The 15,938-nt window shown below is 43.9% G+C and overlaps 1 protein-coding gene across 2 annotated transcripts in view; it reads right to left on the reverse strand.

Moving 5' to 3' along the window:
- Positions 1-15,938, reverse strand: part of LOC122789336 (RNA/RNP complex-1-interacting phosphatase-like) — a 676,254-nt gene that overhangs the window by 370,465 nt on the left and 289,851 nt on the right. For both annotated transcript variants that reach the window (XM_044056703.1, XM_044056702.1), the window contains exon 3: positions 12,924-12,999. In XM_044056703.1, the coding sequence (XP_043912638.1) occupies positions 12,924-12,999 (76 nt within the window). The remainder of the gene's footprint in view (positions 1-12,923; positions 13,000-15,938) is intronic.

A 15,938-nucleotide genomic window follows, 5' to 3' on the forward strand; every position in this document is an offset into this window, starting at 1 on the left:
AAAAAAAAGGCTCTACTGCCATAAGGGCCTGCAACTCAGAAACTTCCTTCTTGCAGAAGTGTGTGGCCAACAAAAAGCAGTCTTGCGCTGGGCAAGTATTTCCAATTCAGCAGTAGCACTTGCAGGCTCAAAAGGATTGTAAGAGTAAGTTTCTCCAACACAAAATTGAGATCCCAGAAAAAGCAGAGGAGTAGGAGCTCCTCGTGGGGTCTTATATTGCTTTGCCCCTCTAAGAAATTGCTTGAACAAAGGATCTGCGAGAAAAGCAATGGTGGGTCACAATCATAGTGAGCTGAAATTGCTCACAGGCATGAATCTTAATGGAAGAGAAAAGACAAACCTTTGTCCAATAACTCAGTAAGATATTGAAGAGCCACACTCAAATTTAGGCTCCAGAAATCTCCAAATTGTTGCTGCACTCCAAAATAAAATCTCTTCCATTTTTCTGGTACACTTTCCTTGTACTAGGCCTTCTGGCTTCCATAATCACATTCAAAACTTGTTGAGGAAGTTGAGACCTGCTATCTTTCAAAACAGAATATGCCAGGCTGTTAGATGGAGAGTGAAGCTTGACATTGAGCAGGTGACCGTCCCTCTGAGACAACAGGTGTGGAATCAAGGGTAAAGGCCATGGAGGCTTCCTTACCAGACTCCTCAGTAGTGGGTACCAGTGCTGCCGAGGCCAATCTGGAGCTATTAAAATCATCCTTGGCTTGTCTTGTCTGACCTTTAGAAGCACCATTGGAAGAAGAGGCAGAGGTGGAAAAGCATACACATGAAGATTTTTCCAACTGAAAGAAAGAGCATCCACTTTCCAAGCTGTGTGATGAAACCTCTTTGTGCAAAACTTTGACTCCTGGTGGTTTAGTGGAGAAGCGAACAGATCTATGTCTGGAGTTCCCCATGACACTGTCAATTTTTGAAATACATGAAGATCCAGTTTCCACTCGTGGGGATCCATGATTTGTCTGCTTAACACATCTGCTAAGGAGTTCTGTGCTCCGGCAGAAACCTTGCCTGAAGAGTTAAGTTGCAAAGCTGAAGCGGTCTCCCATAAAATCATTGCTTGCTTGCACAATGGGTAAGAATGTGTCTTTGTCCCCTTGTTTGTTGATGTACCACATGACAGTTGTGTTGTCTGTTAGAATCAACACCTGTCCTGGAAGAAGTAACTCCTTGAAAGCCATTAATGCAAACTGGACTGCTAACATCTTTCATGTTGATATGTAGATGCTGTAGTCTGGCAGGCCACTTGTCTGTATCCACTTTCCATTTAGATGAGCTCCCAAGCAAGGTCTGAGGCATCTGTCGTTAGAATCGACCGCCTCTCTGGCGGGTCACAGAGAGTCCCTTTGTTTAGGTGACATCTCTGAGCCCACCACAAAAATTCCTTGAATGCAAGGTATTATTAAATGACAGTGTCCAAATCCTGGCAGTGCTGTGTCCATACATTTTGAGATCTCATTGTAGCTTCCTCATATGCAGTTTGGCATTGGGAAGCACCAGAATACAAGATGCCATGAACCCTAAGGCTTGAAGGACTGTCCTTGCAGTCAGCCCGGACTGAAGAGATAGGTGATGGAAGTAACTGGAAAGATTCTTTTGTTTGTCCGGGGTTAAAAAAAGGCCATCTGGGCTGCTGTATTCAGTCTCACACCCAGAAAGCACATGTCTTGAGAGGGTACTAGACTGGACTTTATTTCGTTCACAGAATACCCTAGGCATCTTTAGCACTGCTATGACATATTCCAAATGCTGTAGAAGGTCTTCCTTTTCTTGAGCCAGAATCAGGCAGTCGTCCAAGTAAGATAGATTTGAATTCCTTTTAGCCTGAAGTAAGCTATCACTGGAGCCAGAACCTTTGTGAATACTCTGGGCACAGTAGATAAGCTTCAAAGGGCAATGCAGAGAACTGATGAGAATTTCCAGCTCTAAAATCCAGATACTTCCTGCAACTTAGTCTTATAGGCACATGAAGGTAAGCTTCCTTGAGATCTAAAGTTACCATCCAGTGATCTTTGCTCAACAGAGGTAAAAGCTGTTGTAACGTCAACATTTTGAACTTGGGAATGTCCAGATAAGTGTTGAGGATAGATAAATCCAAAATTGGTCTCCACGGTTCCTTTCTTCGGTACTAGGAACAGGCAAGAATAAAATCCTAGGCCCCTGTCTGGCACAGGAACTGGCTGAATGGCCCCTATTTGGAGCAACAGAGAAATTTGCTTGTGAGCCTCTGTTCTTTGTAGAGGAGGAATGTCTGGCATGCCTTTGAAAGGAGGCAAGGTATGGAAATAAAACCTGTAACCGTGGTGAATGATATCCAGAACCCATCTGTCTTGGGTAATTAAATCCCAATTTTCTTTGAAAAGAGACAGCCTTCCTCCCAAAGGTGCTGCCAGGCGAGAATGTACTGGCAGCTGAAAGGCAGGTCATTGGGTCTGCTTACGAAAGGACTGACCCCTGCCTCACCAGAAGTCTGGAGCAGGGAACTCCTGTCCTAGGCCTAAAAGAACCTTGAGCTCTGCCCCTACCACGTCTAGGACCTACCCCTAGACTGGGAATCATAAGCAGGATAAGTCCATCCCTTAGTAGGCCAATTTCTACTAAACTTGGAGGCTGCACCTGCAAAAAATCCTTAACAGTTTGCATAGACTTAGCCTTGTCCTCCATTTTCTTTAAAACTGCTTCCACAGGCAGAATCCAAACACATCAGACTGTAAAGGAGCATCCAAAATCCTTGTTTTAACATGCTCAGCTAAATTTGATCTCTCAACCAGGCGTGCCTACGAAGAACAGAACCAGTGGCAGCCACCCTCGAGGAGGCCTGCACGCATCAAAACCACACTGCAAGGAATGTTTACCCACCTGTTCAGACACATGAACTAAATCCTGCAACTCTTTACACCCAATACCTTTCTGCCAGAGCATCCACCTTAGATTTCAATTGTGAAAGGAGATAATTCTGATATTTTAACATGTGAACTGACAATCCAACGCCTCATGGCTAAAGTGGAAGAAGTATACACTTTCTTTCCCCATCTATCCAAAGCCCTTGCCTCTATCAGGAGGAACAGGATTTTAACAACAGAGGCCTTCACACCTTTAGGCCCCTGAGAGACAGTTTCCGGGTCTGCCCTAGGACTCTTAAAAGATACTTATGAGCTTCAGGCACCCTATAGTACCTATCCGTTTAACTGGGGCAGGAGGCAAAGAATCAGGATTCAGGAAGCCTCTGCAAAAACATCTTCCACCACATTCAGAACAGGAGGTATAGCTAAAGGCCTATGCTGGGGTAAAACAAGAATTCCCTAAGCCTCTTCCTTGAATCAGAGAAATCTTGACCTTCCCATTTAAAATGCTCCCTCATGGAATGCAGTGTCTCTGAAAATGAAAAATCCTCAGGAGGAGAAGCTGAAGGAGTAGAATCATCCACATCAGAATCAGAATAAGGAGGATACTCCTGCAAGTCTTCAGCGAAGACTCAGAAGCCTCCGAACATTGCTCAAAACTCTCAAACTCAGGTTCCACCCTAGGCCTCTTATCAGGAGGGGGCATAGAACCTCTAATCATAGTAATCAAATCCTCTGCCATTTTAAGCATATGTTTCTTAGGCAAAGACCCTGAAGCACCAGGAGAAACCTCCACTGAAGCTAAACTTGGCCTGCCTCTCAAGGAAGCCTTGGAAACAGAAGGGAGGCTCTAACCACCTTAGGAAGAGAGGGAAGAACAGCCACCTGAGAAGCCCCCTCAGCCTGGCCTACTTCCTGAGAGGATACATCCTGTAACAGTAAAGTCTCTCCCTGAGACTCCAAAGAAACTCCTGGCAGAACCTCCGGCTCCACTGAGCCTTCTAAAGAACCGACGTCTGGGACTGACGGTTCTTCCACTCTAGGCTTTGCTGCTTTGTCCTTGCGCTTTTTTGCCGAAGCGGGCCGGAGCATCCGGCGGCATTTTATAATTACAACGCTTCCCAAAACTAGCCTGGCACAGTCTAACCTTCTCTTAATAGTGCTTGTTAAATCTAGCACAAGAGCGGCATCCAACAACGTCGTGCTCAGGCCCTAAAACAAGGTATACACAAAGTATGGTAATCCCTATGAGGTATCCGTTTCCCACAAGAAATACAGTTATTCACTTTTTCTGACATCCGGTTAAATACTGAGGCAAGAAAAAACCAAAATATTCCCCAACGGGGTACTTAGCCAACTTTGATTCGGTCTGAAACTCTGACTTCAGAAACTTTCAGAACGCCAACCTGCACTCGCAAAATTGCTTCTGCATCGGACCATGCGGCAAAAAAGACTGAGGATATGACGTCGGTCATGCGCATTAGTATCCTGACGTACTGACGTCAGTAATGCGCCCTGACCAACGTCAGCCATATACTTTGGTATTCGGGCCGACTGGACAGCGGACTACCCAATAGTTAGGACTGCAGCAATGTGGAATGAAGAACATCATCCCTTTAACCAAACACAGAATGAGTCAGAAACATTTGTTCCCATTATTGTTCCCACTATTTCCTATGCAAAATATAAACATTGAAATTTACTTCTAGATTTAAACCTGTTGGATGCAAACTGTTAAAATTAACAATGAATTTAGCTTCCAAAGCTAATTTGTAAAAATGTCACCCTGTTGACAAAAGTTTTCCCAATACACTAAAAAATAAAGTAGCCCCCATGATAGATACAAAAATGGTTGGCAACTGGGCTATCCAATCTACTATGTCTAATATTCCCAAATGTTCGAGGATGTGCTTCTTAATCTGTCTCTTCATTTGTCCTATGTACCATTTTAGAACAGGACACCCACAACCAATGACATACACTAAACCCCACTAGAACTGCAGGTGAACCTGTGTGTGGCTCTACACACCCTATTATTCTCGATACCATTTAAAGTTCTTATCTTAGGACAAACTTTACAACCTTAACAGGAAAAACACCAACTTGAACATGTGTTTATACTTAAGGAATTGCTCAACAGAAATCTAAGATTAGAAAATCTATCATATGAAAAGGTAACCTTCTCAGAGGCACACACTGGTCATCAAGGGCAAAAACACCTTCCCTAATCAGTATGCATCCCTGTCATAGGTCGAATAGATACGACCAGCAAATACCCATACCCATTTCTGGTGATGGTGTGACCAGGTCACTTGAGTCAAATTTTACACTGAGTTACTAGCCCTGACATGCCATGCAGCCTTTGAGCTGTGTTTTCCTATCTAGAGGATAAAGCACATCACAGCTGATGCCTAAAGCAGCTGGTCTCTACAACTTTCCCTCCAACAGGCACCACCTAGAATCTGTGTTGCTGCTGCCCATTACTCCATTACATTTCTTGGTGAATCTGAGGTGGAAACACCCACAGCATGATTTTGTGAGGGGGGGGGTGAAAACTTGCACAACAGACTGACCAAAGGTCAGGATCGAACCTGGTACCTTATATGCATGGGAGGCAAAGACATTCTAAAGTATGCCTACTGTGCTCATTTGCTTGATTATACTATGAAACTTCAAAAAAATGAATTCCTTTCTTATACCAGCCCCTATATCCCTGGGCACAGAGGCATTTTCTGCTCCTTCCTTCAAGGTCAACAAATCTGGTTCTCCCATGCCTGTCATGGACATGCCAAAAGCCACCAAATGTTTTTTTGCAGAAAAGGTGAAGTTTCTTCAATAAAATTTAAAAGTGGAAGGATTTCTCCCTAAAGAAATTCTCTTCCCAGCAATGGAGAAACAGTAGTCAACCACCAATTCTTTAAAGCCCACCAGAGGAGAATTTTTTAGCAGCAGGAAAGCTTTGAAGACACCCAAACAATTGATTTTCTACAACTCTGCTAGAGTTGTACAGTCTCTGAACTTATGAATGGTGCTCTTAAAGCACTGAAAGCTAACTGCTGTATCTTGATATAACCCATACAGCTAAGGCTGCTGCAAAAGTGATTAAAATAATGAGCCTCTTCCGGACCGGCAACTGTAAGAAAATTAAATTCAGAAGTAGACATGACCCCTGAAGAGGACATCCTTTAAGGACATCTGACCTCAAGCATTGGTATATGAAAAAAGCTTCTACGACCTGCAAAGAAAAAGTACAGTTTTGTACCTACCATAAATGTAGATGTCCGATAGGTATGCATCTGCAGTCATAACATATGGGTTGTCCTGCCTCAGGCAGCCCTTTGGTCGGCCGGATTCCAAAGTCTGGGTCTGGCCTCGGCTGTCGCACTTTCCCCGTCAGAGCGTCAGGGGTATAAAAGCATCAGCCGACGCCATTTTCCTCAGTTTTTCTTGCCCCAGATGCCCTCTAGGAAGGCTAAATTTGGATAAATGCTGAAAAACATTTGCAAATTATATACATGAATAAACAAACAAATACACCATAATAGATTCCCCCAGCTAGCTAAAAGAGGGGTAAGCACCCTAGGAATACCAAAGAGGGGAAGGAGGGAGGGTAATCCTGACTGCAGATGCATACCTATCGGACATCTACATTTATGGTAGGTACAAAACTGTACTATGTCCTTCAAGGATGCATCTGCAGTCATAACATATGGGTAGAATACCATAGCCAATCTGGGGGTGGAGGTACTAAGAAAAGGATGGTGTAGTTAAGATCCCTGCAGGACTGCAGTTGCAAACCCTGCTCTGGATCTAGAGTATAAAGGTAGATTGTAATGCTTGGCAAATGTATGCACGGAGGTCCAAGTAGCAGCTTCTAAAATGTCCTTGGTAGCCACCCCCCGTAGGAAGGCTGTAGTGGTGGCCGTGGCCCTTGTGGAGTGAGGCCTGATATTTTCAGGAACTGTCTTTCCATGAAAAAAAAGAGTAGCAAAAGCGAATGTAATTTCCTATCCATTTTTAAATTGTCTGTTTGGAAATTGCTCTTCCTTGCACCCCAGTTGCATATGCTACAAAAAGTTGGTCAGTTTTTCTGCTAGTTTTTGTTCTGTCCAAATAGTAGCGTAGTTGTCTGTGTATATCCAGGGTGTGCAAAAGTTTTTCCCCTTTGTTCTGTGGATTAGGGAAGAACGTAGGCAAGTGAATAGCTTGGTTCAAGGATACCCTAGATACCACCTTTGGCATAAAAGTAGGATTGGTTCTTAGTGACACTCTGTCCTGGTGGAAAAGAAAAGGCTGCACTGCCATTAATGCTTGTAACTCAGATACTCTTCTTGCTGAAGTGATTGCCAGAAGGAATGCAGTTTTCCAAGATAGAAACTGTAGATCCGCTGATGCTGCTGGTTCAAAAGGAGGTAGTGTCAGTTTTTCCAGCACAAAGTTGAGATCCCAGGCAGGTAGAGGGGGTCTTATTGGAGGTTTAACATTTTTGATCCCTCTCAAATTGTCTGAGGAGAAGGTGTGAGAAGATAGGTGGATCCACATTGTATTCTGCTGAAATTGCTGAAGCATGAATCTTAATGGAAGAATAAGACAGGCCATTGAGGAACAATTCTGCTAAATATTCTAGGATATGTGCTAGGTTTGCCACTGTGACATCTGTGCCCTTTGATGTGCTCCAAATAGGAAATCTCTTCCATTTAGCTGAATATGTCTTCCTTGTGGAAGGCCTGTGAGCCTCCAGGATAATGTCCTTTACCCTCTGAGATAAAACAGTTTGATTGGGATTTAAGTAATTTTCCAGGCAGTTAGCTGCAATGTTTTCAAGTTGGGATGCAGGGTCTTGAAATTGTTCTGCGTTAGAAGAAGAGGCCATAGGGGGAGAGGCCATGATTTTGCCCGAGACATGTTTCTCAATAGTGGATACCAGTGTTGTCTTGGCCAGTCCGGAGCTATTAGTATCACTTTTGGCTGTTCCTCCCTGATTTTCAGTAGAACCTTGTGCATCAATGGGAGAGGTGGGAAGGCTTATACTGCTAGGGCTTTCCAGCTGAAAGAGAGTCAGTCCACCCTCCAAGCTTGTGGGTGGTATGTCTGAGCAGAATGTCTTCAGTTGATGGTTGAGTGGGGAGGCGAACAGATCTCCGGCATTCCCCATGTCTTTGTTATGAGCTTGAAGATGTCTGGGTGTAGCATCCATTCGTGTGCATCCATAGTAGTTCTGCTTAGGTTGTCGGCCAGTGCGTTTTCTTTCCCTGGCACGAATTGGGCCTGTAGTTGGATATTTAGATTCAGGCATAGATCCCACAGATTCATAGCCATCCGGCATAGCGGGTAAGAATGTGCGCCACCCTGTGTTTATGTACCACATGACCGTGGTGTTGTCCGTCCTTATTAACAGATGCCTCACTGCCAGCATTTCCTTTTGGTTTATGTGCATGCTTAGCTGCCCTTGAGGCCATAGGCCTTGGATGCATGTCCTCCATGTGTGCTCCCCATTCTCGGTCAGAGGCGTCTGTGGTGATGGTCTGCCTTGCTTTTGGTTTGTTGAAAGGCAACCCTCTGTTGGACTGGCAGGCCTGAGCCCACCACAGGAATTCCTTTTGAATGCATGGAATGATTGGTATCATGGTTTCTAAACTGACTGTGTTGAGATCATACACTCCTTAGGTACCATTGTAATTTCCTCATATGCAGTCTGGCATGTGGGATTAGAATTATGCAGGATGCCATGTAACCCAGGGCCTGCAGGATTTTCCTTGCAGTAAGCTGAGTTTGTCTTGTCAAAATCATGAAATAATATGGAAGTTGTTTTTGCTTTTCTTCTTTGAGAAAGGCCATTTGGGTGTTTGCGTCCAGATCTGCACCCAAGAAGGTGATCCTTAGGGATGGATCTAGTCTTGACTTTTGGATGTTGACTGTGTATCCCAAGGCCTGTAACAGGTGTATGGCATAGGCCAAGTCCTTTAACAGTTTCTTCTTGTTGTCCGCTTGTATTAGGCAGTCGTCCAGGTATGGATAAATTTGAATTCCCTGTAGTCTGCAATGTGCAACTACTGATGCCAGGCATTTCGTGAACACTCTGGGCGCAGTAGATAAGCCAAAGGGCAATGCTGAGAATTGATCATGCTCTGATCCTGTAAGAAATCTGAGGTGTCTTCTGCAACTTGGTCGGATAGGGACGTGCAGGTATGCCTCCTTGAGATCTAGAGTCACCAGCCAAGACTCCTTGCCCAACATGGGAAGAAGTTGCTGTAGGGTCAGCATTTTGAATTTTGGCACAATGAGATAAGTGTTGAGCGGACAGGTCGAGAATAGGCCTCCATTGATTTTCTTTTCTTGGTACAAGGAATAGTCTGGAGTAAAATCCTTGGCCTTGTTCTGAACATGGTACCTTTTCTATAGCTTTCATCTGAAGTAAATTGCTGATTTGTTTTAAAGCCTCTGCCTTCTGATTTGGTGGAAGGTTTGGCATTCCGCTTCTTTTTGGCAAAGTGTGGAAGTGAAACCTGTATCCTTTGTCTATTATTTGCAATGCCCATGTATCCTTTGTAATATAATACCAGTTTTTTGAGAATAAAGCCAGCTTTCCGCCCAAGGGTGCTTCCAGGTGATCCCTGGTAGGCGGAATCAGAGTCAAGTCATTGAGTCTGTCCTGCAGTAGTGGTTGTTGTAGCTGTTGCACTACTCCTCTGGTTGGCAGGCTGCCACTGATGGCCTCTGTAGGAGCCCTTCGATTGACCTCTGCCTCTAGAGCACCTGTTCCTGCCTCTCTGGGCTCTGTCCAAGTCTGGAAAGGACCAATTCTTTGTAGGCCAGTTTCTGCTGAATCTCGGTGGTTGAACTTGCAGGAAATCTTTAACTGTTTGCACAGATTTTGCTTTTTCTTCAACCTTTTTTAGAATCTCCTGAGCAGGGGAGCCAAATAAATTTTGTTTCTCCACTGGAGCATCGAGGAGTTTAACTTTGACATGGTCTGGCAAAGTTAGCTCCTTCAGCCAGGCATGCCTACGAATAACTGCCCCAGTCATAGCTGATCTAAATGAAGCCTCCAGTGCATCATAGCCACATTTTAAAAAATGATTACTAACCTGTTTTGTGTTATGTACCAAATCCTGAAGGGATTTACGGTCTAGGGGTTCAGGAGAAGAAAGTTTCTTATTCAGTTCATCTAACAAATACTCTTGGTACTGTATCATATGGAATTGACAGTTTAATGCCCTGACAGAAAGAGTTGCAGATGTATACACCTTCTTACCCCATCTCTCTAAAGCTCTAGACTCTCTATCAGAGGATAGGGGGTTTTTGGCAGTAGCGGCTGCAAACCCTTTAGGGCCCTGAGAAATAGTTTCTGGGTCTGCAGAATGGGCTTTATACAGATGGAAATGAGAATCCGGCACCCTGTAATATCTGTCAGGTTTAGCAGGGGCCGGAGGAAGAGTAAAAGGGGCTGTACTGACATCATTGTACACATCATCAATTATATTTAGAACCGGAGGTATAGCCAAGGGCCAATGCTGAGGCAAATGCAAAAAGGTCCGTAATCTTTTTCTAGAATCAGAGAAATCCTGACCTTGCCACTGAAAGTGTTCTCTCATGGAGTGTAAAGTCTCCCCAAAGGAAAACTCTTCAGGAGGGGAGGCCGAAGGGATAGATTCCTCTGCATCTGAATCCTCATAAGGCGAGTAAGCCCCTTCCTGGTGGTCTGACAACTCAGATCCATCTGTGGAATCATCTGAGGAGTGGGGTTCAGAGGGATCAGTCCTGGGCCTTTTGTATGGAGGAGGTTGAGAGGCCCTGTCTGGGTGAGGTTGTGAACCCCTAATTAAGGAAATAAGGTCCTCAGCCAGGCTGAGGATCTGAGAACTAGAGGTAGGCCTCTGGGGTGTAGATTTGGCAGGCAAAGCTTTTGAAAGTTTGGCAGCTTTAGCCCTAGAGAAGGCCTTAATGGACATAGAAGCTGGGGGCCTAGCAGCCCCACATGCAGGGGTAGAAATGTCCAAAGGTATGGTGTCGGACAAATCCTGAACACTAGCTTCGGTAGGTAGTTCTGAAGCTGACTCAGCCGGGGCCTATCGGGCCTCGGCGGTCGGAAGTATGGTTTCGGAAGAAGGAATCGCAGAGGACTCTGTTTCGGCCGAAACAGAGACACTCGCGGTAGGCCTAGCCGTGGTTTCAGCCAAAACCGCGGGCCGCGAGTGTCTGTCCTTTGCCTTGCATTTTTTGACCATATGCGAAGTCGGAGTCTCAGACAGCATTTTATATGCAAAATCGGCTCAAAAAAATTCCTCTGCAAACTCCGACCGACGTCTAAGAGTTCGTCGGTTGAAGGAGGCACAGGCTAAACAGGCCGATACGTCGTGGTCTGGGCCTAAGCAAGGAAGGCAGTAAGAATGGAAATCCTTATGAGGTATTTGTTTCCCACAAGTTAAACAATTATTTACTTTGTCTGACATCGGCTGAGGCAAGAAAGAGTCCCCAACGGGGTATTTAGCTTTTTTTCGAAGTCTTCTGTAGCTAAAATCTCTGGATCTGACCGACCAGCACTTGCGAATAGCTTCTGCTTCGGGCACCGCGCGGCAAGAAAGACTGAGGAAAATGGTGTCGGCTGATGCTTTTATACCCCTGACGCTCTGACGTCGGGGAAAGTGCGACATCAGCCGAGGCCAGACCCAGACTTTGGAATCCGGCCGACCGAAGGGCTGCCTGAGGCAGGACAACCCATATGTTATGACTGCAGATGCATCCTTGAAGGACATCAGGCAGGGTAAAAATAAATCACTGTCTGCCTCTGTATATTAGGAAGGTAGAGACTTGCCTTTAAATACCAGACTGGAAAGCACAAGGCACCTCACTAAGGTCAACACCAGTAAAACTTGTTAGAGCTGAAAGTCTTTATGGGTTTACAAATACAGCCAACTGAAATTATATATTTTGTCAACATGCCATCTTTCAGTGTTTCTCTGTTTTAGACCAGAGACAGAATGCTCCCTCGGCAGACAGCTGGACTTTACTAGAAATTTACATCTCTTCTGGCCTAAGCAAGCCCAGAGATTTTGCAGAATACAAAGACAAGACTTAGTGTTCTTCTCAAAGGCATAAAAAGGCACTGTGTACTCAAGACCCTTGGTAGAATTTTTCTCCATGTGCATCCTTGCTGACTTTTCCAGGGATACACAAAAGGCTATAGAAAATCTGGAAAAGGCAAAAATCACTAACATTAAGCTTACAATCTAAAACAGCTACATCAGTACAAGCTCAAGAATGAAGTGCTCTCAAACTTTGTAAAGGACATTCCCTGGAAGGTGACCACCTGGAATGGACTCAAAAGAATGAATATAAAACTCACTTCTTGAAAGCAAAGTGAACTTGGAAACATGGCACAAAACTTCTCCCTTTACACTGCATGTCAGCCAAAAGGCTGCACTATGGAAAACATCTGGGAAAGATGCAAATATCAGGAATGACATATGCTTTCAGCAAAACACATAGGTAGTTAATTCTGCTGCAGCAAAGATCCAATAGTTATCAGTCCACACTTCTTGGCATCCAGGAATTCTACAAAACATCTTTGTAAGTAAAGCAGCAAGACAAACCAGAGAAAGGACTAAGAAAAATTCTTAAAGATTACAAAACTGCCATGTTCCAACAATTAAGACAGATCTCAAAATTTAAAAGCATATTCATACACAGCCAAGCAAAAAAAAAAAAATGCAAAACTGCACTCATAGCAGTAGCAAACACTGCACTGCCATTTTAACACTGCTGTTCCCAATAGGAATCCCCCACTATACACTGCAGGGAGAATCTGGCCAGTTTGCAGAGACCAGTAGGCTTGATGATTACATGTCATGAGCAGAAAAAAAACAGGTGGAAAAGGAAAACCGTCAGCTTTGTCTCCCAGCACAAAACTGTCAATTTTCTGTCAAATGGAGCTATAACCCAGTTAATGTTTAACACATAAATGGTGAGAAATAATCCCAATATCCAAGCTGCATTCATATATACACACTATATACCATGCACTGTATGCTAAAAAGTCTATCAGAATTCCTGAAACAGTAAAGAAAAACATACCCCCTTCAGTGGCACTTTAAAGGCAATGAATCGCGTACCAGGAACACGTTCTCCTACAGGCTTTAAATTTCTCCATCTGTAGCAAAAGACATCAGAAATTAAGTTCCAAGCACTACAAATTACAAACTTTAAACACTTCAGTACAATTCTGTAAAACCTTTATGCAAACCGCCCCCCCTTGTCAAAAGTCTTAAATACCACCACAGATGGATGCCTCTGACATCCAAAAATATAAAAGGCTCCAAATTCCATATTAAAACTAAAGTTTACAAAAATGTATGAAGAAAACAGAATTTGGGTCCACCTGACCAACCAAACAGTAAACTACAACAAGCAGGGCACTACTCAATTTGCCTCTCATTCTTCCCATCGACTCCTGTTAAAATTTAAACAGTTAAGAGCTAGATTAAGCAAATCAAAACACTGAAGACTGACATGGAGTGAAACAAAGAAATGCACAGAAAACAAATGGGTTAGAGACATTCCGACCATTTTTCACCAAACGAAATGCAAAATCCATAGCTTTTATCTAAAAGTAATATTCACCAACACTGCATGTGAATAACACTCTTGGAAAATTAATCTTCCCACTGTTTAAGAAGCCAACTTAACTGCAACCAGTATTGCAACTTTTTAAACATTCACAATGGAAGTAAACCTCATTCTGGCTACACTGGCTTGCTGGGTACTTGACAGTGGTTAGGAATGCAATAAGTCTGTTAACTGGCAGCACAGAAAAAGTACAGTTTTGTACCTACCATAAATGTAGATGTTCGAAGATCCACATTGCTGCAGTCCTTACCTATGGGTAGTCCGCTGTCCTCGGTCGGCCCGAATACCAAAGTATTAGGCTGACGTCGGTCATGGCGCCTAGAACTGACATCAGAGCATCAGGGTATAAAAGCGCATGACCGACATCATATCCTCAGTCTTTTCTTGCCCCAGATGTCAGAAGGCCCTAAACATAGAGGCCACAGCCAAAAACAGAATACCTCCCAAAAGCATGTCCAACAACCACCACCACCCAAACTATATAACCATAACAAACAGCAGTGGGGAAGGAGGGAGGGTAAATTGGACTGCAGCAATGTGGATCTTCGAACATCTACATTTATGGTAGGTACAAAACTGTACTATGTTCTTCATCTCACATTGCTGCAGTCCTTACCTATGGGTAGAATCCCAAAGCAACGGGAATGGGAGGATGGAAAAATCATAAAGCATTAGGGGCTGCTAAAATGCCCTGTAATATTGCAGTGGCAAACCCAGCCCTAGATTTAGAATAAAGAGGAAGGTGGTAATGTTTAGAGAAAGTATGTACTGAACTCCAAGTAGCTGCTTCCAAAATATCTTTTGTAGCTACCCCCCTTAGAAAGGCAGTAGAAGTGGCAGTAGCCCTAGTAGAATGAGGTCTAACTCCAGCCGGAACCTCCCTACCATGATGGGAATAACAAAGAAATACAACTCCCAATCCATTTAGAAATAATTTGTTTTGACACAGGTTTACCCTGAAAACCCGAAGCAAAAGAAACAAACAACTGCTGAGACTGTCTGAACTCCTTGGTTCTGCTCAAGTAATAACGTAACTGCCTGTGAATATCCAAAGTATGCAAAATCTTCTCCCCTTTATTTTGGGGATTAGCATAAAAAGTAGGCAAATGAATAGTTTGATTTAAAGCCACACTAGAAACCACTTTAGGCATAAAGGAAGGATTAGTACGCAAAGATACCCTGTCTTTATGAAAAATTAGGAAAGGCTCCACTGCCATAAGGGCCTGTAATTCAGAAACCCTTCTTGTAGAAGTAATGGCCAACAAAAAAGCAGTCTTCCATGACAAATACTTTAATTCGGCAGTAGCTGCAGGCTCAAAAGGTTGTAGAGTAAGTTTTTCCAACACAAAATTGAGATCCCAAGCAGGAGTAGGAGCTCTACGTGGGGGTCTTATGTTCTTTGCCCCTCTAAGAAATTGCTTAAACACAGGATGAGAGAATAAAGGAGGATCACAATCATAGTGAGCAGAAATGGCTGCAGCATGAATCTTTATAGAGAAAGACAAATCTTTGTCCAATAACTCAGTAAGGTATTGAAGAGAAGCACTTAAATTAGGCTTGGAAACATCAAATGCCTTTGCTTTGCTCCAAATAAAAAATCTCCTCCATTTATCCACGTAAACTTTCCTGGTACTAGGCCTTCTGGCCTCCAAAATAACATTCAAAACTTGTTGTGGAAGCTGAGACCCTCCAGGGTCTAGAACAGAATATGCCAGGCTGTTAGATGCAGAGACTGAATCCTGACATTGAGGAAGTGACTGCCCTCCTGAGACAAAAGATGTGGAATTAAAGGTAGAGGCCATGGAGGTTGCCTCACTAAACTCCTCAGAAGTGGGTACCAGTGCTGTCGAGGCCAATCCGGTGCTATCAGAATCATGACTGGCTCGTCTTGTCTGGCTTTCAAGAGTACCTTGGGAAGGAGAGGCAGAGGTGGAAATGCATAAACATGAAGATTGCTCCAACTGAATGACATAGCATCCACTTTCCAAGCTGTGTGATGATACTTTTTTGTGCAAAACTTTGGCAACTGGTAATTTAGTGGAGAAGCGAACAGATCTATGTCTGGAGTCCCCCATAACACTGTCAACTGCTGGAATACATGAGGATCCAATTTCCACTCGTGAGGATCCACTATTTGTCTGCTCAACACATCTGCTAAGGAGTTCTGTGCTCCTGGCAGAAACCTTGCCTGAAGAGTGAGTTGTAAACTGAGAGCAGTCTCCCACAAAATCATCGCTTGCCTGCAAAGAGGGTATGAATGGGTTCCCCCTTGCTTGTTGATGTACCACATGACAGTTGTGTTGTCTGTTTGAATCAACACCTGCCCTGGATGAAGTAAATCCTTGAAAGCCATTAATGCAAACTGGACTGCTAACATCTCTTTCAAGTTGATATGCAAATGTTGAAGTCTGACAGGCCACGTGTCTTGCACCCATTTTCCATTGAGGTGTGCTCCCCAAGCCT

This window comes from Protopterus annectens, chromosome 14.part0, assembly GCF_019279795.1.
Source record: "Protopterus annectens isolate FY-2018-M chromosome 14.part0, PAN1.0, whole genome shotgun sequence".
Taxonomy (NCBI): Eukaryota; Metazoa; Chordata; order Ceratodontiformes; family Protopteridae; genus Protopterus; species Protopterus annectens.